The sequence below is a fragment of the Sinohyriopsis cumingii genome, chromosome 9, assembly GCF_028554795.1.
Source record: "Sinohyriopsis cumingii isolate HCF-2022 chromosome 9, ASM2855479v2, whole genome shotgun sequence".
In the NCBI taxonomy this organism is placed as follows: Eukaryota; Metazoa; Mollusca; class Bivalvia; order Unionida; family Unionidae; genus Sinohyriopsis; species Sinohyriopsis cumingii.
The window spans coordinates 23428374-23453672 of NC_142969.1; the positions used below are offsets into that span (position 1 = coordinate 23428374).

The window sequence follows — 25299 nt, forward strand, 5'->3', positions numbered from 1 at the left end:
TATTCGTTCCTATCCCAAGGACGAGGCTAAGCAATAATATTTATGCCCGACATGCAGCTGAAGAAAAAAAAAGACGAAACAAAAGTGGCGCCCTAGGGACTCGAACTCGCGATCTCAGAATCCACAATTTACCGTATTTTGTTTTACATAAATATAATGATAATGGGTACATTTTTTTCTTTTATGTATATATTGCGACTACTGATAATCTGAGATGTATTGACTTCTGTTGTGTATGATGGTACAGCTGTAATGATAGAGAGTAAGTTTTCAAAGGGGTCATTTTTTAATCCGTAGATGATTCATTATATAAATGAAAAACGAACCACAGCTGATATATATATATATATATATATATATATATATATATATATATATATATATATATATACATGACGCGCACACACACACGCACGAAGGTGAAGGGCCCCAGTGTGGCCATTGGTCTAGGGCGCTCGACTTTATGTCACCTCTGTCCCCGTGGGTTGGAGTCTGTCTCTGTGAGAAAGCTTGATAGTAGCTTCCAGTGGACCTGTGGTTCTCCCTGGTTCTTCTTCCAATAAATATTTTAGCCACCACGTATCATGTGCTGCAAAATGGCCTTCAACCCATTACAACAACACCAAGACGAAATTTACCCGGGATTGCCTCCCTTGACATGAAACTGATTCTAAGATGGCTACTTCGAGTTGGCGTCTCGTTTCTAGGGAACATGTATTACTTCTTTTTCTGGCATTTCTCTCATATTTACCGGGTAAGTGAGCTTTTTATATTATCAGTTATGTGTCTGTTTTCAAGCAGTGGACATTTCATCTTTTCACAAAATCTTGTGGGATAGTTATATTGACAGAAAAAAACAAATATAATCGATACACTCATAAACTCATTCAGCATAATGTATATAGGTCATACCAGACAAACATTCAATTACCTCTTGATTATTATGTGCTTACTTGAGCGTTACCAATATCCATATATAGAGCTACCTATGTAAATGCTGTTGATTTGAAAATGAACAAAAAGTTGTTTATTATTGACTGAACAAATTGTATGCAAAGCTGTTAAGATGTTTAACAATTTTAAAATTTAGTATCTCAACGGAATTTAGGAACTGCTGAAAGTGCATATTTCTTTCACGAAATGAAAATGAAATGATTAATATCTTTACAGAATTTTTATGTTAATTTTGTTTTCTATATATATATATATATATATATATATATATATATATATATATATATATATATATATATATATATATATATCGTTATATTTGTACTGCCTTAATTGGAAATCAGGGTTTAATTACCACATGGTACATCACCTGATTATCATTTTAGTCAACGTCCGTCTGATACAGTCAACATCATGCACCATCTTCGCTAGCCAAGGATCGGACATGTTAATCTGTCTACAGCTTAACATATCAGAATCCTGGCTAGCAGAGATGGTCTAACGTGTTGTTTTAAAACACGAGAAACATGTAGTGAGCGGATTAAATGTCACTAAACAACATGTGATATTTGCGATGATTTTAGGAAACGTCAGAATTTCTGAATCATTGCCTTCCGTCATAAAAGTGGAACATTTAGCGATAATTTGATGTAAACATCCCACAGTATAAATTAAACTTATTCATCGATTCATTGTTTTTTGGTTTTTTTTGCACAACACTGACGCTTACACTTGTATACTATTCATAAACCATATGACAGCCGAATCACTTCTGTACTCACAGATGTAAGAATTACGTTCTGATATTATTTGAGTTTTGTTCTTCCGAATAACCTTTTATCACAGAAAATAAAATTTAAAAAAATAAAATAAATGAAAACGCCACGCGCAAAGCATTCTTGAGTAGGTAGGTAACTAACTAAGCATGTGACATTTTAAACTTTTAAATCTCCTGCATCACCTATGTAAACATTTGAAAATGCATGCCAGTAAATTCAGGCCCGGCCCTAGAATGTGCGGGGCCCAAGGCAGCAAGCGACGAACGCGGGGCCCCAAGCAAAACAAAATTGCATTGCGGAGTTGATTTTCTGAAAGCACTGTGCCCAAGGTGGTTGCCTCGTTCGCCTTTCCCTAGGACCGGGCCTGAGTAAATTCTTTTCGCTGACAACTGCATCACACTTGGCGGTGCTGGTGAATAAGCATATAACAATCACACCTCCACTCACCCCCATCTTTAGAGTACTAAGTGTCCATAGGGGCACTCGCAGAATTATTGGGGTGTGACAAACATGTAGTGGTCAGCAATTAAGTTTGACGGATATAGGCCAAAATTTGTTTAGAGGTGAAATCCGGGGCAGGGAGGGGGAGGCAAGTTCCCTCCTATACCGATAATTCAGCCCTTACCCGTGATGGTGTTGATTTTCGGGTTAGGGACTGATATCACCTATCCACTTAGTCCAATAAATCAACCCCAACCCCCAAATCTGTGTTGATACTGACGGACGATATGTTGGTCTGATGTCATCTGTTCATTAAAATGTGTAATTTTGCTGAATGCAAATCATTCCAAAACAATTCTGCGTACAGTTTAGTTACATACCGGTAATTGGTATTTTAACAGCCGTATCTAGCTTGAAATTTAAGATGGCCACAGGACATATGATTGTACTATTCCACGTGAATTTACAAGTCACCAAACAGCATTTGCTTTGGAAATATAAAGTGCATGCTACCATAAGAACCCTTCAGCCGATGGTAGCTCCACAGCCACGAGAAATACCGGCAAATGTAGAAAATGTGCACCCATGTGTACAGACAAAAGTGGCTGCGAATGATTGCAGCTTTCAATGAGCAGATGATATCAGCCCATAACCCGAAAATCAACATCATCACGGGTGAGGAGCTGATTTATTGGCCTGCTATTCACTGAAAGCTTCAATTATTCGCAGACACTTTTGTCTGCACGCATCGGTGTACATTTTATACACTTACCGGTATTTCTCGTGGCTGTGGAGCTACCGTTGGCTGAAAGGTTATTTTGATGACATGTACATTATTTTTCCTGAGCAAATTATGTGTTTGGTGACTTGTAAACCCATGTGGAAAGGCACAACCATTTGTCCTGTGGCCATTTTAAATTTCGTGCTAGATATGTGTTACCAATTACCGGCATGTGTCTAAAGTGTACACCAGATTGTTCCCGAATGATTTGCATGCAGCAACATTGCGCATTTTAATCAACAGGTGACATCAGACCTACATATTGTCCGTCAATATCAACACAGATTTTTTTGGGGGGAGGGTGATTTATCGGGAGCCCATGAATGCCCGTACTTTTTCCATTTCCGTCAAGTCGACGAATAACCTCCGGTGCAATTGTAGGAATACACATACATTTGATGGATTCTGGTGATTGTGCCTCTAGCGGAGTGCTCCACATGTGTTGCGAAAGAAAAGGCTGCTTGTGTTAGGCGTGACTTTGTTTCCCGCCACCATCATATTGTGCCACGTGAACAAAGGTGGCTCCGAATGTAGTTCTCAATGTCTGCGAATTACATCTGAGGTTTCTTTCTGAACTTCATGGAAAAGGACAAATATTATGCTATTGAGATTTGTTATATGCCGGCATATGATTCTGGCTTGCAAATATAGGCCGGCTGCCTTCGAATACATGATTGAAAAACACACATAGAATGAGATTCGAAAAGAAGGGAAGGTTTCAGGCCGACACGGAAAAAATCACTGAAGCAATTTCTATTTCCTATTGGTGATAACATGTCGTAAGCTAACATTCCATAAGAAACACGTACGTAACATTTCTGTCAAAGAGATTTTAAACGGGCAACACATATGTTATACAACACTTACACCGTTTATTTAACAGGTATAAAAGAGAATTTATCGATGTCAGCATCAAGTTTGGGGGGCGTATGGAACGTCTAAGTGAACAAAACATTTAGTTTCCTTTAGTAAACTTTGGATATCTGATACCAGCATTGTGGAGATTCGAGTACATTTGACACACCCACGTTCGATGAACCATGTTGTATTCAGACGCCTAGATATTCCCTTAGGGTCATTTTTTTTTTTTTTTTTTGCTCCTATGAAGTTATTTGGATGTGAGGTGTACCATATCAACAATGCGAGTTTATTTGGGAAACATGGAGATGCAATTAAGTAGGGAGACGGCAAAAAGTCCTACACAAATCATGTAGAGTACAAAGAAAATACAGCGTAGCACACAGAGAAATTAAAAATTATACACTTGCATTAAACTGACATCTGCATCGCTTTTTTTCAACAAGTCTTTATTAATAATATTTTGAATGTAAACTTAAAAATGTGCTCAATAATTATAAAAGAAAGAGGAAGAAAAAAAAATGTATGGCCTTGGGTCTTAAACAACGAGCGCGTCAGGGTCGGATGGGGGGGGGGGGGGGGGCCGGCTCATCCAGGGTGTCCGGGCCCCCGATCCAGGCTAAACAAAAACGCACACAAACAAACGTAAATGCAGTGTTAATGTACATTGATTGAAGTACATTGGACGATTCCGTCTTCTAAACATGGCATTTCTTTAACACTGCTCTCGCAGCGAACAATTCTCAAAATTAAAAACGCTTACGCTGACTGGATAAGGTTTGGTTTTGAATTTGTAGGATTTGTTAGGATTAAATAATCATCAGCTAGACTGTAATTGTGCCAGGTTAATGGCTTCGAAGACAGAGGATGGGGTACAATTCATAATGGACCAGAGACAGGTTGTAGTTACAGTAACGCTATGTAATTCTGAAGATGACCGTAACGAGCTGAAACGTCTGGATAAATTCTCATCGGACTAAATATAATGAAGAAGATGGTGGTATAGCTTTTGAGAGTTTTGGGCAACAAATTGTATATTTTTTTTATTGTTACTGCAATTCTGTATCATCACTTGTTCAGTTTTGTAAAGTAGATACATGGGACTGATTTGAATCGCATGTTTGAATTCCGAGTGAATCAACTGTATCGAATTTGCACTAAATAGTACTATCGGCAAAAGCAAGTAACAGTGAGCTCCTTTTCAAAGTCAAGTGAACACAGACGCTTTTTTGTATCATCATTAATTTGCTCGGCTTTAAAATCACAACAGGCAGAAATAAGGACCATTTAGTTCCACATCGACATAAAATGTGGAACTCTAATTTGTGCATTCACGGTTATCACATATGCTAGCACCCCTTCCAGTAACATGGATCATGCACCTTGAAGCAGAGAGACATAAATTATGCAGAATTTCCCGTCGGTTTATTCTTAGCATGGACGTTTAAACGTGGATCAGATTTTAGGCGGGAATGAAGAAAAAGTCTTTAATTTGGATTGATTTCATAAGACGGTTTTAAAAAATTCCGTTTCAAGCAATATTTCTCTCGTGTCCTCTTAGAACTTTCTAATATTATTTTTTTTTATTAATATTAAAAGAGACACAGCATACGGTATCTTGAATGCCCTAAGACAGGAACGTCCAACCGTTTTTCGCTGAGGGCCAAACCAGATCAAATGCTTCATGCCGTGGACCGCATGAACAAGAACAGTTCCTTATCACTAATTGTGTATCTTGCCGGTAATTAATATGCGTGTTTTTAAAAGAACAACTTACATGGTCGCTGGTCCACACCATGAAGGACTGGGCCGCGTGCAAGCCGCGGTTTGGACACGTCTGCCCTGTGCGAGTGTGTGTGTGATTTAGATTTTTAACGTAGCTTTAACAATTTTCCAGTCATATCGCTACAATGTCTGCAGTGTGGCAGTTTAAAGTGATGTCTATCACTGGGGCATTATGCCGCAGACATGTAAAATGATGTCCCACCCAGTCACATTATCCTGACACCAGGCCGACCAGTCCTAACTCTAACCTCTTAATGCTGTGCGCCTAGCGAGACAGTTGTTAGTACCATTTTTTAGAAGTCTTTGGTATGACTCGGCCTGGGTTCGAACCCACGAAGGGGCGGCCGCTTTAACCACTAGGCCACCGGAGTGGTCGCACGCCTGCCCTAAGGACATTTATCACCACTTTTATGCTGGCACTGTAGAACGAGGTACTAGTAGATGGAAAAAAGTGATTCAGCACCTAGGGAATACTATATCATCATTGCAAAATAATTGTACGAAATTGATCTCTGTGTTGAAGTATATAGAGGAGCGGATTGTAAATGAGTTTATGATCTATTGGCACGTCGTCTTTTATTTTTTTAATAAGACGCCTGTAAAAGTCACGTCGTAATCTAGTACATTAGTATAATGGTCGGAAATTCCTGATTTTGTCAAATGACGTGAATACAGGATCATGTGATCTGATCCAAGCGAACAACATGTGACGAATCCGCACGTTTGAAATCTATTTTATCTACGTGTCGACCTGTTCAATATAAGACATCGTAAATTAAGGTGAATCTCCCATTGTCCGTATTAAACATGTAATTCATACACTCGAGCAAAGGATCAAAATCGCGTTATTTTTGGCAAACTTCCAAATGTAGCCTCATAAATAAATAGACTTGTATACAGCATGTAAACTATTATACGCAAAAGCGACCTTTTCCTTTATTCTGTAAAATGTTATGCCGCTGATCTTTCTTATCATGTTTAAAGAAATATTCAATAAATGCATTATGCTTTACTATGTCGCCTGGGAGAGAATTTTCTTTAATAAATTCTCCAGGAGTGATTCTAATTCCGTTTATAATGCTTGAACAGGAATGGACCACAACTTTGACAAATTTAAACTTGACAAAAATGCCCTATATTTCTGCATGTATGGGAAGTGATGCTAATTATAATTTCAATGAGGAAAACGCAAACACAATATGTATGTATGCATGTATGTATGTATGTATGTATGTATGACATAAATTTCGAAAACGGTTCTGGGTGAAAAACAAAGTTTACCTATACTTTCGAACTAAGCAAAGTTTTCCATCAGATGACAATAAAGAACACACACACACACACAAGTTGTTGCTGTGGGCTTAACGCCATTTATCAGCACATTATAGGCAATACATGGCGGCTAATAAACCTGGTGGAGGAAGATCCCAGTAAAAACCAGGTAAAAGCCACCGACCCACGGGAAGCTACTGTCAAGCTTTCTCGCATACTCACATAGGCCGAGCCCGACACTCGAACTGACACGGACAGACGTGGCATGGCATTGATCAGTAAAGGCAAGCGTCTTTTTTGGGGGTGGGGGTGGGTTTACGCTCGGCCACCCGGGGCCCCCACACACAAAAAAGTAGAGTCAATCTTCAGACAAAAGATATTTACAGCATAACAGAGAGACGCAAAGCTAACGAAATCAATAACAATGTCAAAATTAAAGAAATTAGGAACTAAATTAAAGACGAATTAACTACATTGCTAAAATTAGTCCTGTCTTATTAGTGAAAGTAAATAATCTGAGCAGATATTTCGAACTTGTTTGAACTTTTATGCTGCATTATCGATAGTATCGTCATTTTATTGTGTTTTTTTTTTTTTGTAGTTTGATCAAAAATCTCTTCTCTCTCTAAGGTCTATCAGAAAAAAAGGCTAGTTTATATTAGTTTTGCGCTGTATTTGCATCATCACTCGCTCACGAGCGTGATCTTTAGAGATCTAGTTCATCTGGGTAGACTGAAATTGCGTTCATTTGTCTTCTTTTCGCCTCCGTTGAAGAAATTCTACATTTTGAACGTCGGTTTAATTTGTGAAGAAAATATTGAAAAGGGTAGATTTTAGTGACTTAACGCGAATCTATCGCAACATCTGCTGTCACTCAAAAGCAATGATGACGACAATGACAACGATGCTTTTGATGTTCTTCGTGGCTGTAATGATGATGATTATGATGAGGAAGATTAGTATTTGGATGGCGATGATAACAATAATGATAAACATAGCAGATGGTGATTCTTCTTTGTTTTATTATTATGATTATTATTATTATTATTATTATTATTATTATTATTATTATTATTATTTCAGGAGTTCTTTGGTAAGCAGACCATCCTCCAGTTGAGTGCTATTACGGTTATATTATCATGGAAGATTCAGGAACAAGATATGTACATGTTTTTGTGTGTGTATGTGCGTTTGAGAGAGAGAGAGAGAGAGAGAGAGAGAGAGAGAGAGAGGGATATGGGGGGGGGGGCAGGGGCAGGCAGAGAAAAGGATATTTCGTAGTACCCTATAAGTTGATAAAATACTCGTATGATAAATATGAGAATGTGCCAGTGTTTTAATAACAGTTTAACTATAAAACCTCGAATTTTACATGATCTGGAAAATAAATGTGTCACAAGTGTAACATCATACATTAGCGTACACCGCTATCTTTCCTCTGTTCATCTCAATTTATGTACGCATCTGTTCTTTCTTGCTTATCTGTCCTTTGGTCTTTCTAAATGTCACTAATTCCATGCAATAGATACATTTAATTTTGTAATTTTGACAGCGATGATGGTGACAGCAATAGCGACGTTGTCGTGGCAGTATCAGTAGTTTCCGGGCTTTGGTACGTGATTTTGATTGTTGTCTTCGTTGTGTGCGCCGGTATCTTCAGTTTATGTGCCTTCCTAATCTGTTGGTGTAAGCAACGACGGGACAGGAAGAATGGAATATTTCCGAGGAACACTCCAGCAGGTGGTACACTTTGATGGGATGAGAGAGAGAGAGAGAGAGAGAGAGAGAGAGAGAGAGAGAGAGAGAGAGATAATACATACATATAAGCATAAAAACATACACTTTTAACATATTATTAGCTGCTCAAGAATAGGGAGCTGTGCTTTTTCCAAGGACATGTTGAGACACAGGAGTCTGGCCTTTTATCAATAAAGTACGGCGAAATCTCTGACCTTATCGGTTATATAAGTAATCTTTTATATTACCGATAAGATGATTTCATGTTGTCAGAGATTTCGCCGTACTTTATTGATAAAACGTGCGTGAGGCAGCCGACCCAGGCTTGGTCTGTGTAGCAGATATCGAACCTGTGACCCTTGGATTATGAGTTCAACGGTGTACCAATTGTGCTATTGCGGCTTATATATATATATATATATATATATATATATATATATATATATATATATATATATATATATATATATATATATATATATAGATGTAGGTGTTTGTTCTTTCATAAAGTATCTCGCATGAATTTTTAGTCCCTTTTTCCATTCTCAAAGAAGAGAGCATCCTCACATCTGCGAAAGTAGAGGTACATGGAAATAATGAAAACATGTATCATTTTATTTTAATGAAAACATGACAGTACAAAGTATTTAGAGAAACAAGAGGAGAGAATAATAATGAGATAAATCTTGAGGGACGAAAAACATTAAAGAAAATAGGTTTGCAGTGGAAAATCTTTTTCTCTAAGTGTAGCAAATGTTCGTCACTCCATATGTAATCTTGCCATATTAAGAATCTAATGGAGTCATAACTTACACTGAAGAAGAAATGGACGAAATGTATTTACAGACACTAAATATTTCAGCAGATATTGTATTTCTAACCTCTTTAGCAATCATATGCATTAAAGTGTAACGTTAATTTTTTTATATATAATATTTTATAATCGAATGTAATTAAATGTCAGTTACTATTATGATATTCGTTTCAAGGGTTTTATGATTGTTCCAAGAGAAAGTTAGTACAAATTTAAAAATAAAACAAAATCTCCAACCAAATTTCATTTCAAGTTCTTACAACTTTATGTTACATTTTAAATAATTTAATTTTCACCTGAATTCTGCACCTGTTTCTGTACCATTTTTTTATATACTCATGTGAAATATATGAACCTTAAAAAAACTTATCAAACTAAGGATTATCAAAACTTTGTGTCCGATTTTATTTTTAATTTGCAAAATGGCATTGCAAAACTGAACTAAACGAAAATGAAATGAAAGGAAACAAGACAAAGTAAGATACAAGCATTGCAAAGTATTTAATTTGTAAATAATAGAAGTCCATATATCCATATATGTAATCATAGGTACCATATGCAAGCTTGATAATGAAATGTGTCAAACTCATATATATATATATATATATATATATATATATATATATATATATATATATATATATATATATATATATATATATATATATATAATAGGAGACAAGACCACTAGTTAGAAAATGGCATCGTCATACCCAGCTCTTATTTTCTTAATGTCATTTGCGATAATAGTGACACTTTTCAATAATCTTAGTGACACTTTTCAATAATCTTAGTGACACTTTTCAACAATAATTATGTCAATTTAATTTGAAAAGACTTTTAATTTCAATGGGCCATTTACAGAGATTTACGTGTCTAGCTATGAGAAGTTACAAACAGGGAATGTAAACTTTATGGGGTGGGATTGGGGTTTGGGACAGGTCTGTGTTTGCCTTTGGTCTCTGGTACCTGCCCAATAGTGCAGTTTTATTTGACACATTGTCGGAGAACCAAAGATGTTGGTATACTTGTATATTTCTATAAGTATATTATTAGTTTTCACACCATGAATGTTGCTAGTTTATATTTGAAGGAACAGTTTTAGTTATCTTGTTTATTCATGACATATCAACACCTTCTTTTCCACAGTACCAGTACCAACCCCCCTCTGGGTACAAACAATTCAATCTGATCGCAACATGGAAGTACATGGTTTTAGCGCATGCTCTGATGGCATCATTATCACAGGTCCTAACAGTGTCATGCGCTTCCGTGAAGGAAACCAGGAAGCTGACGGTGCACGTTGGTCAGTTGGTAGGTTTTCCAGTTAAAATAAATAAACGTTATTTCACTGATTACTCTCCCAAGAAACCAGTGGTCTATCTTTGCAACATTTTTAGCCCAATTTTTTGAGTTAACTCCTATAGGTTATATGTCCTTCTGGTATGATGGGTGCAAAGATTTGACAAGTTATTAAAAGTAACAGAATTTATGGTTTAATTTTCCTAAATATAACTTGAACTTCTAACATTATTTCAATCTTAAAATAGTAGATCATGAAGGGGGGGGGGGGATAAGGGGAGGTAAGTTGTAAGAGTTGTTTCCCTTTGTCCATCGGATGGATGTATTTTGGCTGGAGCAGAAGCAGTTCCTAATGTTAATGTAACGGAGAAACATAATTTGCTATAAAGTTTCCTTATTTGCCAAAAAGGCACTTCTGAGTTCAGACATCAAAAAGACATTTCTGAACTCCAACATCATGAGACATCACCTCAGAGCTCATGTGTAACATCATAAAATTTACTTCTGAACTATAACATCAAAGAAAGGCACTTCCGAGTTCTAACATAAATGGCACTTCTGAGCTCTGAAATCAGGAAAAGGCATTTCTGAGTTCCAATATCATAGAAAGCCAATTCGGAAAACTGCTCCGGTGGCCTAGTGGTTAGAGCGTCTGCCTCGGATGCGAGAGGTCGTGGGTTTGATCCCCGGCCGAGTCATACCAAAGACTTACAAAAATGGTACTAACAGCTGCCTTGCTTGGCACTCAGCATTAAGAGGTTAGTGTTAGGACTGGTCGGCCTGGTGTCAGGATAATGTGACTGGGCGGGACATCATTCTACATGTCTGCGGCATGATGCCCCAGTGCTAGAGATCACTTTAAATTGTCACAGTGCAGACATCGTAGCGATATGACTGAAAAATTGTTAAAGCTACGTTAAAAATCCAAATCACACACACACACACACACACACACACACTTTATGATTAGTATATTTCATTAAAGTAAAACTTCACTTTCTATCTTTAAAAAAAATGAACATTTTGATGTGGATTTCCTCAGATTTTGAAAGAAATGTATGCAAACATAGTGAGTTAATTTCCGTTTCTGAGCATGGTTGTTCAACAAAAAAAAAACTTTGAGAGTTCACCATCAAAAATTGTACTGTTTGTTTTGTCTTTGTGAGGTAAAAACATCCTGTTAAAAAAGGATTTTGTTGTGCATGGGAAATAACTTGAATTTATATTTTAACCAAATGCACAAATATATTAAAAAAGGTGAGTTATACCGATCATGAAAGTAACAAATATTTTGGACGTGTATATAACATTAAATTACTGACAAATTATCTTTACAACTCTTAAACTATCAAGTTTATATTGCTTTAATGTGTGAGATTGACCCTTCTTCTAGAATACCTATTGTTCTGCATATTTCTGTCTACATATTTATCATAAATTAATAATAAGTAAATAACACAGTACAAAATAAGAAAATAATATTAAAAAAATCATAAAGGGTTAACAAGAAGGCATGAGTGAAGATGGAATTCTTCAATATTGATGTTGAGTGGGACCTTCAATCTTGACATCGAGTGAGGGCCTTTAATCTTGACATCGAGTGAGGGCCTTCAATCTTGACATCGAGTAAAGGCCTTCAATCTTGACATCGAGTGAGGGCCTTCAAGCTTGATGTTCAGATTCTTGGTAAATGGTGGGGGACTGCTGCCATGTTCTGGGAGTCAAGAGGCCGGGACTCTTAAACCAGATATTCTGTTGAGAGCCATTAAGATTCTTAATCTACTTCCAACATCTAAGTTTTAAAACTGTAGGTGAGTATTTGTGAAATACCTTCTAAATATCTGATGAAGTTTTTGAATAATCTTACTTTTAAAAAAATTGAATATTTATGAATATTTCTGTAGGACTCGAGCTTGGGAAGCATGTGTTTGAAATTGTGTGGCCTGACACATCCAGGGGCACATATGCCACAATAGGTGTAGGGTCCTTGCACACTCCACTACATCGAAAGCCCAAAACCTCGCTTATTGGAATGACTGAGACTTCAGTGGGATTGGACATTGTGCGAAAGAGGATCATCTACAATGGAGAGCCAAAGAAAACATATCCAACTTTTTTCCTTGTGCCAGAAAAGTAAGCAATACATGTCTAATTTTAGCATCTGCAAGACAGTCGACTTATGAATGTCTAGATTTTTCTTTTGCCAGACAGGTGAATTGTATATGTGTAAAATTAGCTGTTGCAAACTGAGTAATGAACCAATATTTCCAAAGTTCGGATATGACAGTCACACGATTAATGTATGTCCAAAGTTTGCATATAACAGACACATGAGTAACCTGTGTCCAAACTTTGCATATGACAGACACACAAGTTATGTATGTCCAAACTTTGCATATGACAGACACACAAGTATGTCTGAACTTTGCATATGACAGACACTCGAGTATGTCTGAACTTTGCATGTGACAGACATATGAATAATGTATGTGCAAATTTTGCTTGTGCTGATCAGAGTATGTCTGAACTTTGCATATGACAGACATTGAGTAACCTGTGTCCAAACTTTGCATATGACATACACACAAGTTATGTATGTCCAAACTCTGCATATGACAGACACACAAGTATGTCTGAACTTTGCATATGACAGACACTCGAGTATGTCTGAACTCTGCATATGACAGACACTCGAGTATGTCTGAACTTTGCATGTGACAGACACACAAGTTATGTATGTCCAAAGTTTGCATGTGGTGGGCCAACATGATTGATGTATCACAATTATATAGTCCAGAATATCTTTGAATAAACTCACAATAATCCCTAAATAGTCAGATGTCAATGAGTACTTTGTAATTCCAATGAATAATGAATCATTTTTAAATAAATTGCTCCCTCGAATTATATCTGAACACAGCTTAAAATTTTGACTATATATTCTAATGACTGGCAATAAAAACCAAAATGAACCTTTGACAAGACCTTCTTTTATATGCATCCCCACCTGTCCCATGTCTCAGTAGGATTTTCTGAAAAAATTCAGTCATCTAAATGGAAAAATACACCAGACTATAAACAAGTTCACTCCAGAACCTTCTAAGTCATAATCATGGCTTGGACTTAAACTCAGATATTAGTAAACAGCTTACTTATAGCTTGTTAATATGTCATAAATCATGCAGTCCAAAACTGCTTTACCCTCAATTATGGACAAAGATAAAGCACACAACACAAATAAAATATATGAAAAGTTATTTATTCATTTGAACATGCTCTCAGTTGCCAAACTGGCAGGTTAATTGCAAGATGCCACAATGTTGAAGATTATATGTGCTTCCAGACCATAAACATTAACTAGCAGTGTTTTGCAGGATAACACAGTTTTGAAGTTGTTGTTTTGCTGTCATAAGGTTTCTTATTAACACATAAAATGGTCGTAGAAGTATAACTGATTCTCTCAAAATTATGTGATGTGTTGAACTTTCATTTGCTGATGTAAGATTCGAAAGTGAAGATGGGAATAACTTACTTATACTAATACTAATGAAATTTACTGATACTAATACTAATGAAATATACTGATACTAATGCTAATGAAATTTACTGATACTAATACTAATGAAATTTACTGATACTAATACTAATGAAACTTACTTATACTAATACTAATGAAATTTACTGATACTAATACTAATGAAATATACTGATACTAATACTAATGAAATTTACTGATACTAATACTAATGAAATTTACTGATACTAATACTAATGAAATTTACTGATACTAATACTAATGAAATTTACTGATACTAATACTAATGAAATTTACTGATTCTAATACTAATGAAATTTACTGATACTAATACTAATGAAATTTACTGATACTAATACTAATGAAATTTACTGATACTAATACTAATGAAACTTACTTATACTAATACTAATGAAATTTACTGATACTAATACTAATGAAATATACTGATACTAATACTAATGAAATTTACTGATACTAATACTAATGAAATTTACTGATACTAATACTAATGAAACTTACTTATACTAATACTAATGAAACTTACTTATACTAATACTAATGAAATTTACTGATACTAATACTAATGAAATTTACTGATACTAATACTAACGAAATTTACTGATACTAATACTAATGAAATTTACTGATACTAATACTAATGAAATTTACTGATACTAATACTAACGAAATTTACTGATACTAATACTAATGAAATTTACTGATACTAATACTAATGAAATTTACTTATACTAATACTAATGAAATTTACTGATACTAATACTAACGAAATTTACTGATACTAATACTAATGAAATTTACTGATACTAATACTAATGAAATTTACTGATACTAATACTAATGAAATTTACTGATACTAATACTAATGAAATTTACTGATACTAGTACTAATGAAATTTACTGATTCTAATACTAATGAAATTTACTGATACTAATACTAATGAAATTTACTGATACTAATACTAATGAAATTTACTGATACTAATACTAATGAAATTTACTGGAGAATATTCTGAAATTGAAATAAAACCTAGATGTAAGTGTCCACGTTACTCAAAATTTTCATCAACAGCCTTGCAATTTATGTTAATATGTTAGAACTGATATTTTCAAGTTCAATAATAAGTTATAAAAGTTTTACAATATCAGTGAATTCAGGATGCAGGGAAAGAAATTTAAGTTGGTATTTTTTATCAATAGTTTATCTGTTTTCAAGTAAACTAAAATTTGTAAAAGCTTTGTAACTTAGGTGTGATCAAGATGTACATATAAGTAAAAAAGACAAAAGTTAATATTTCTTTTTACTATGTAATGTTCAAAGTAATTTTCAGTGTACACATTTCAGTGTGCGATCTTGAATGTTACTAGAATAAATCTGGTATCTTAGAAAAGTTATTAAAAAAGAGAATTCAAGTGAAATATTGCATGAAATGGAGTTTTTATGTGTTTACCATGTATAAAACCAATCAAAATTACAGATTTTTCTTTTCTGTCATGTTTATGAATGGATATAAATTTTGAAGGTCTGTTCTTAGAATAAACCAACAGTAACTTTTTTAGAGTGCTATGTTTGACCTAATTTGCAGGTATTGTAAATAATCCACAAACTTAGCATAGGTAGTTTATTAAGAAAAGTAGGTTATTATTGCCATAATTTGCTTTTTGTTGGTGTTTGGTGATTTAGTGAATGCATGCATCAGATTTCACGATCATAGATGTGACATTGTCTGAGAAATTGAGCTATTTGGCCAAAAAGGATTGTCTGTCGTACAATGCCAAAGAGTTTCTGTTGTACCATGCCAGAGAGTGTCTGTTGTACCATGCCAAAGAGTGTATGTTGTACCATGCCAAAGAGTGTCTGTTGTACCATGCCAGAGAGTGTCTGTTGTACCATGCCAAAGAGTGTATGTTGTACCATGCCAAAGAGTGTCTGTTGTACCATGCCAAAGAGTGTCTGTTGTACCATGTCAAAGAGTGTCTGTTGTACCATGCCAAAGAGTTTCTTTTGTACCATGCCAAAGAGTTTGTCATACCATGCCAAAGAGTTTCTGTTGTACCATGCCAGAGAGTGTCTGTTGTACCATGCCAAAGAGTTTCTGTTGTACCATGCCAGAGAGTGTCTGTTGTACCATGCCAAAGAGTTTATGTTGTACCATGCCAAAGAGTGTCTGTTGTACCATGCCAAAGTAGTTATGGATGTATCTAATCAGAGTATGTTTGAAAACTTAAGTGTCTCCACTAACATTAATAAAATAAAACTGGAACAAATCTGTTTTGAGTAGACCACCAAATAAACCCTACCACTGTCTGATGCATTTGTACAGATAGTATCAAATATATGTCAGACTTAAGAAAGATGTTCAAATAGCAGATCAAATTAATTATTTTAAGGAAATTATTGGTACCTTCTTCTTATATCATGCTTTTTGTTTGAAAACTGCTGTTATTCATAATTATATTGACCCCACCCACTATCCATGCACAGGAATCAGAAGTGGGACATGATATTATCGATACAAATTTATTCTTATTGTGTACACTATTTTCTTTACTCCTGAGTGACAGATACACCCTTCTTATGTCTTTGTCTAACTTTACACCTGAGTGACAGATACACCCTTCTTATGTCTTTGTCTAACTTTAATCCTGAGTGACAGATACACCCTTCTTATGTCTTTGTCTAACTTTAATCCTGAGTGACAGATACACCCTTCTTATGTCTTTGTCTACCTTTAATCCTGAGTGACAGATACACCCTTCTTATGTCTTTGTCTAACTTTAATCCTGAGTGACAGATACACCCTTCTTATGTCTTTGTCTAACTTTAATCCTGAGTGACAGATACACCCTTCTTATGTCTTTGTCTAACTTTAATCCTGAGTGACAGATACACCCGTCTTATGTCTTTGTCTAACTTTAATCCTGAGTGACAGATACACCCTTCTTATGTCTTTGTCTAACTTTAATCCTGAGTGACAGATACACCCTTCTTATGTCTCTGTCTAACTTTCCCATGACTGAAGATGGGAAAGACAGTCCAGTATTGTTGGGCACACTGTTCTTTCTACACCATCCTCCTACTAGAATGAAGTTTTCTTTTATGAAGCTGAGAAAAACAGTTCAACAAGAAATTAGTTTTCAACTTCAAGAAAATAAAAAAAAACAGCTAAAAAATATCTGCATCTAACAAAGCAAATCTAATAAAGGGGATACTCTCAAAGAAAATTTACATTGACTCAGAATGAACATAATATTCTAAAATCTGATTGGTCATTGATTTAATATTTAAACATCTGATTGGTCACTGATTTAATATTCAAATATCTGATTGGTCAGTGATTTAATTTTTAAACATTGGATTGGTCAATGATTTAATTTTTAGCTAGTTAGAAGTAAGATATGGTAAAACTTTCATGAACATCTTTGATGATAAAATTGATGGATGAATTCTTTATTTTGCCTGAAAACTCCCAGTCTCAAAAAGATTTTCATGAATTCAGCTACTAAAGCTAAAAAGATATTATTCACATATGGAGATATACAATGTTTATTCTCAATGAAATGAAATTAAAAATGTTGTTGTGAATATGATTAATTCTGAAACAAAGAAAACTATATCTGTGCTAAAAATTATAATAGAAATAATGTTTTTATAGGTTTCTGATGTATGTGGACTGTGATAGTGGCAAACTCTCCTTTGGTACAGATGAATGTTTTTGGGGAATCGCTTTTGAGAACATTGATAGACGGATGTACCCCCTTCACGTCATGGCCAGCCTCACAGAACCAAATGCAAATGTCCAGATATTCTACAAGGGTTCTGGTAAGCATTTATGCCACCCTTAGAAAGGTTTTATGTTTGTACATACAACAGAAATCAATATATTTTACATATATGATAACAAATATGCTTAACTCCAGCAAAATATAATGCCACTAATCTCTCTTGCATTGCAGCTGACATTATGAGAAAATCCTGAGTGGGACCCTGCACTTATGCATGAGTGGGATCTAAAAACAAGATGAAATATTTAGATGTCCATCTTGCTTTATTCATATCAAGTTTCAAATATCTAATGATGTGTTCCACTTGTTCATGAATCTAAATATGTGGTCTCTGAAACTGGTTGTTAAATCTACAGTTTTGATGCCGATACAGTTAATTGACATCTGATCCGAAATGCATGAATGCTGAGGTATTAAATAGACAGACATGTTATTACTCTTGCATGTTGAGGTATTAAATAGACAGACATGTTATTACTCATGCATGTTGAGGTATTAAATAGACAGACATGTTATTACTCATGCATGTTCACTAAGATATGATTTCACTTAAAGAAAAATATTGACATCAAACCTATTTAGCACATTTTGTTGAAAAGTGATTAAAATGTCAAATGACATTCTCAGATCTTCAAAGATTACAAATGTGAAGAGAATATGTTGTTTAGTTGAAAGTCTAAATGTTAGATCCAGTCCAGACACCTACATTCTAGATCCAGTCCAGACACCTGTGAGGTCTCACTGTGTTTTCATTATATAATTTTGTGGATCACAGAGAGAGAGAGAGAGAGAGAGAGAGAGGGAGACTGAGATTGGTGGCCATGATAATACACCTGTACATGTATCATCATTTGTCTGATTTTGTTGTATATATAACAATTGTCTATTTAATCAGTCACTATAAATCTGACTGTGTATCACAGAACTTAATTTAAAAAAAAAATACCCATATAAGCACAAAGACAAAGAAGAATAATTATGAAATTGAAATAAGAAAATACAAAATTAAAAGTAAGTGCATGCATGTGTTTGATCCTAAACCATATCCAGGTTGGATACTGTGCTAAATCATTTTAATAGCAGTTTATAGTAATAGATGATTAATTGTTTGCATAATTTTTTATGATAAGATATGTTGCAATCAGTTTGCATGCAATGCTAACAAATAACTTACCTTGAAGAATCTTTATTCCTGTCTTTTACTTGCTGTAATGTCAAATTCTGTATTTAAATTGTTACTGAATTTTACGAAATCTCAATGAAGTAAATGAAAACATCTTAAAGCATAAGTAAATACTAACAAAAACATGGACTTTTACATATTTTATTCACCACTAAAGTCAAATGATCTATAGGATAAAGTCCAAGTCTGTACAAGGGCCGCTTAATTAAATTACTAGTATTCTGACTGGTTGGCACAGGTGATGGTAACTGTGATTAAACAGTGTATTTGGCAGATAACAATTTATAAAAAAGAAAGCAAGCAAGCAAGAAAATAATAAAATAAAAACAGATGGGGGAAATGTTTAGACAAAATAAGATATTATTTTGAGAATAACTAACATTTATTTTAAAGCTGTGGACTCTCCATACAACATGGCTGGCCCTAGTACAATCTGTCCACCAGGAGACTACAGCCTTCCAATGGAAATTCTAGAACCTCCCACTTATGAACAGGCTTCAGCAACTAATGGTATGTACTTCTGGCATATTGGTTATACCTGCTAATGTGAAAAAGAAAACAGATCAAATCAGATTTTGGCATCATCATCATCATCATCATCATCACTGCCATCATCATTGTCATCACTGTATTTTATGTCATTACCATCAGTGTCATCTTCATTGTCATCATGTTTGTTATTATTATTATTATTATTAATATTATTTACAGAGAACATCCAGCCACTGAGGGTACCAGCTTCACCACCACCACCATACAACAAAGTTCATGAGATCTATTAAGACATCCTGTGGAAGATGCATTCTGCTGTTTGTTATTGCACAAGCATTTATGATTTAAAATTGACTAAATATCTTTTGATTTTATTTTTCAATTCTCATTCACCACTATTTTAAGAAATGTCTTGAAATATTTTATGAGTCATTTTATTCATCAGTTTGATAAAATGTTTTGAGTTTGTAGTGTTTTTGGTCCCATAGACAAATTGATAAGTATAAATAGGAATTATTTTATTGTAAGATGAGATTGTTTCATAGGCATGTTCACAATACCATTTTTATGCATTTAAAAATTTGCAAATTTCTATGTTCACAATTTTAATCCATTTTGATATTAGTCTTGAGTATTTGTGTTTTCACATTTGGATGGCAATTTTTCAACTTTTCTTGTGAATGACTTTGAACAAATTTCAGTGGCATTATGTTTTTAATCCTAGCTCTTTAATTTGACTTGATAGCTTATATTTTTATGGCAAAAGTACAAACATAAGCTGAAATCTGTAAGATAACAGGGAACACAAATCATGATCACATCTCCCAAGACTCCCATAAGAAATGTCTTTCATAACCCAATTTTATTTTCAGTGAGATTTTTGATGTTATACAAAATATAAAACTATACATTTTAACCTTATTTTTGTGAGCTATGTTAAAAATATTAGATTTGTTTATGCATTTGACTTGATACTTGGAATCTTTTATTCTATGAAAACCATTGCAGTGATAGAGTATGCACCCATCAAGCAGACATTTCCTTTTGCCAAATGTCTCTTAATAAATTTAAAATTAATCCATGTCATAATGATTCCATCTCTTGTAGATCTTCAGTGTCTGAGTATATATTTTGTCCTTTACTGCTGTTTATGTTCGATTTTGTCCTTTTTTTGAATTGTTTTAGCACTGAGGAAGGCTGTCAAATGTAATTACGAGTATATATTTTTTATTTGTGCTAGTTTGATTCTCTCTTAAATGAAATGAAGTTCTTTAGAAAGAATCACATAATTTTGCTTCCAGATAGCAGGATGTGCAAGTCTGGCAACAAACAATATATGCTATAAAGTTTTGTCACATCTGAATACCTCAGGCATGATGATTATTCTGTATTGCAGTGGTTCCCAACCTTCTTGGAACATAACCTAAAAAATATATATTTCGTTGCAACCCTAAAAAAAATCCTTGTGACCCTCCAGAATGTCTTCATGACCCTGATTTGGGTTGGGACCTGGGGGGTGGGAACCACTGCTGTACTGTATTCATTGTTTCATTTTCAATAGGTGTACAAAGTCAAATACTGTTTGTGATGGAAATTCAGTGACTAATTAATTTGTAAGACTATGTAAAAAAAAAATCGGTGAAAGAAATTCCACAGTTTTCCTCAACAGACATTTGCACCCAAGGTAATTGGTGTGCATGAAACATTTTCTTGTTTCTATGAGCTTTTGTCTGAATGTCCATCCACCTCTGAGAAGTGAGAAAAATGAAAAGAATAATGGATCTGGTCAATTAAATGAGGTTTATTTCTGTAATGAGTTTACGTAAAGGATCATGCAAATATGATGTGAAAGGTCATTGCTTAATAGAGGTGACCTTGGAGAAGCTTTGGCTGTATATCACTTATAAAGTGAAGATAATACCAGTCCATGCTTATAAAGTAATGATAGTACAAGTTCATGCTTAGAAAGTGAAGATAATACCAGTCCATGCTTATAAAGTAATGATAGTACCAGTCACTGTTTATGAAGTAAAGATAATACCAGTTCATGCTTATAATGTAAAGATAATACAGTTCATGCTTATAATGTGAAGATAATACCAGTCCATTCTTATAATATGGAGATAATACAAGTCCAAGCTTATAAATTAAAGATAATACCAGTCCATGCTTAAAAGGTGAAGATAATACCAATCCATGCTTAAAAAGTAATGATAGTACCAGTCAATGCCTATGAAGTAAAGATAATACCTGTCCATGTTTAGAAAGTAAAGATAATATCAGTTCATGCTTATAATGTGAAAATAATACAGTCCATGCTTATAATGTGAAGATAATACCAGTCCATGCTTATAATGTGGAGATAATACCAGTCCAAGCATATAAATTAAAGATAATACCAGTCCATGCTTATAAACTGAAGATAATACCAGTCAATGCTTTTTTTATGTTGACCTTGACTACTTGACTGTGATATTTATGTACTTTAACATTAGAATATGTACCCATTGCAAGTTTAATTCATGAGGTATGGGTACTGTTTTTTTCAAGACTAAAATGTTTATATTTTTATGAACTTTTTGTATAGTATATGCTTGAATAGGATGCATTTCAAATTACTGGTTTTATTTTATAAAGTTTTTGCTTTTTGTACACATGTATGTATGTATGTATGTATGTATGTATGTATGTATGTTTGTGTGTATGCATGCATGTCAGAACTTTCTTTATCAGCTGGGAGCTCGATGATTTACCTTGCTACTTTTACTTTACACCTTGCTACTTTTTAAAAATACCTGTACCCCTGTTGGAGGAGGTCCCCTAAACCCCCCTGCCTACTTTAGCCACTCACCCTCCAACTTTAAATATCTAATGGAAGGCCCTGTATATATGTACATATGCATGCATGCATGCATGTATGCATACCTATGAACTCTCTTACCAGGAGAAAAAACTCCCAATTTTACTACTTGACTGATATTTCTGTATCCTAATATTGGAATAAGTACTCATCACAAGTTTAATTCACACATTAATAGGTGAGGTATGGGTACTGTTTTTAAAGACTGCTTTATATCTTTATATTACCTTTGCATACATTATATGCTTGAATAGGATGCATTTCAAATTGTTTTATTTTATATAAAGTATTTTGCTTTTGTACATATGTGTGTGTGTGTGTGTGAGGGCTTTCTTTATCAGTTGGGAGCTGGATGGTTTACCATGCTACTTTTCCTTTACACCTGGCTACTTAAAAAAAATAATGTATAATTGTTGAAAGAGGTCCCCTAAACCCCCCACTAACTTTGGCAACTCACCCTCCAACTTTAAATCTAATGGAAGGCCCTGTATGTATGTATGCATGCATGCATTCATGCAAGTATGTAATGGCTGTCAGCTCTCATGCGAGGAGAAAGAAACTCCATGCCTACCTCCCAATTTCATAATATCTTGTGATTTTTGCAGAGAAACTCCACACCTACCTCCCAATTTGATAATATCTCCTGATTTTTGCAGAGAACTCCTGATTATAAAATTGTCTTTTTTCATTTCTCCTAAAAAACAATCCTACAGAAATAGATATATCTTATGCAATCCACAGAATCTAAGTTCTGTTTTATCACCTGTGAATACTGTTGTGACAAAATAACTATCACACTACAAAGAATTTTTGTCTTCAATAAATGGAATGTTAAGTGTAAACATTATTCATGTCAATTTATGAATTTAACCCTACAACAATACTAAAATCAGAAAATAAACCACAACTTAAAATAAACCACAACAGTAAAATTTTCAGCAATTAGTTTTAATCCCAAGAATGATCAGAATTTACACTGTGAATGCTGTAGAATCTCCATTCCCACCAAAGAAACTTCACAAGTGAACACCTGTCAGTACTGTACCATATATACAAATATTAATCATTAAATTAAAAGAAGAAATGAAGAAACATGCCATGCAGCTTATGTGCCCTCAAAAAACTAATTCAGAATAAATATGTTATTCAGTAAACAATGTTAAATGCCTTCCAAGTTGACAATAAAAAAACAAGGTGTGATATAAAAATGGGAAAAAATGGCTGCCACATGTATGGTAGCTTAAGACTGCATATTTAGGCATCACTAGTTACAACAAAATAGGGCATAGTTTATTTGCCAATCATTTGCTAGTTCTTATATCACACACACTGTAGAACATGGTTTCTTTGAATTATGTTGGAGGGCCAGTCCTTTTCACAAGATAATTACAATGATAAGAATTAACTGTTAATTAGTCAAACTGACTTTCTTGCTTGTTTACTTAAGGATAACCTTTAACTATTGTCCAGTTTGGCTACAGCTGACCAGTACATGAAAAGAGGGCACATCCTAAGGGAAAATAAGGCATGTCACAGGGAGAAATGGTGCTTTGAGAATTTCACATATACTGGACATGGAAGATCAGTCAATATTTAATGAAACAAGAACTTTAAAAAATGCAGTGCAAAACCTCCCAGTTTTAGGTCCCAATCTCCCTATTTTTTTATTCAGTCTCCCAACTTGGCTCTTGAAAAGTTGACAGGTATGATGTATGTATGTTCTGCCACTGCGCGTTCACACACACACACACACATATATATATATATATATATATATATATATATATATATATATATATATATATATATATATATATATGTATACGAAGCTGATTTTGTGTGAAATGTCATTTTATATTAATATACATTACACACTTGTATGAAAGATACAATAAATAAATGTAAAAATGTTGAGGGCTCCGTGTTTTTTTCTACTTGGAATAATTGCTCAGAAGATATTTTCATTAGATCCACTTGTATCCAGATATTTTCATTGGAATCACTTGTATCCAGATATTTTCACTGGAATCACTTGTATCCAGATATTTTCATTGGAACCACTTGTATCCAGATATTTTCATTGGATCCACTTGTATCCAGATATTTTCATTGGAACCACTTGTATCCAGATATTTTCATTGGAACCATTTGTATCCAGATATTTTCATTGGAACCACTTGTATCCATATATTTTCATCGGAACCACTTGTATCCATATATTTTCATTGGAACCAGTTGTATCCAGATATTTTCATTGGAATCATTTGTATCCAGATATTTTCATTGGAACCACTTGTTTACAGATATTCATTTCAATTGATCTAGGATCAGTTTTGTCCATCACAAGATGGCCAAATTATTCTTGGAGATTTCTGAACCTTTTCTCTATCACAGAAGGATATGATTTTTATCAAAAGGTAAAAGGAAGAACTGACAAGTAAGTAGTATACATAATACATGCATTGTATGGGGGAGTGATGTGTGGATGAGTTCCATAATTGATTTTCTGAAAACAAATTCATTTCCCTGTAAAGGTTGTTTCTTTTTATCCATAAACCTGACATAATAAGTTTACAAGTAATATTAATTGTGGTCTTACTTTTGGTCATACCTTTGCATGGTCCATCTAGCTCTCGATGGATATTGTTAAGTGGCTGACATTTGAATAGTGCCCCATTTTATTCTTTCTGCATTTTGTT

The 25299-nt window shown here is 34.3% G+C and overlaps 1 protein-coding gene across 1 annotated transcript; it reads left to right on the plus strand.

Moving 5' to 3' along the window:
* The first annotated feature begins 638 nt into the window (after positions 1 to 638).
* Positions 639 to 24511, plus strand: LOC149791394 (uncharacterized). Its single transcript, XM_089969943.1, has 8 exons — positions 639 to 754; positions 7954 to 8033; positions 8423 to 8610; positions 10571 to 10735; positions 12628 to 12856; positions 17936 to 18102; positions 19642 to 19758; positions 19960 to 24511. Exons 1-8 carry the CDS (start codon positions 659 to 661, stop codon positions 20028 to 20030), a joined length of 1113 nt encoding a protein of 370 aa, XP_089826069.1. The 5' UTR covers positions 639 to 658; the 3' UTR covers positions 20031 to 24511.
* The last annotated feature ends 788 nt before the right edge of the window (positions 24512 to 25299 follow it).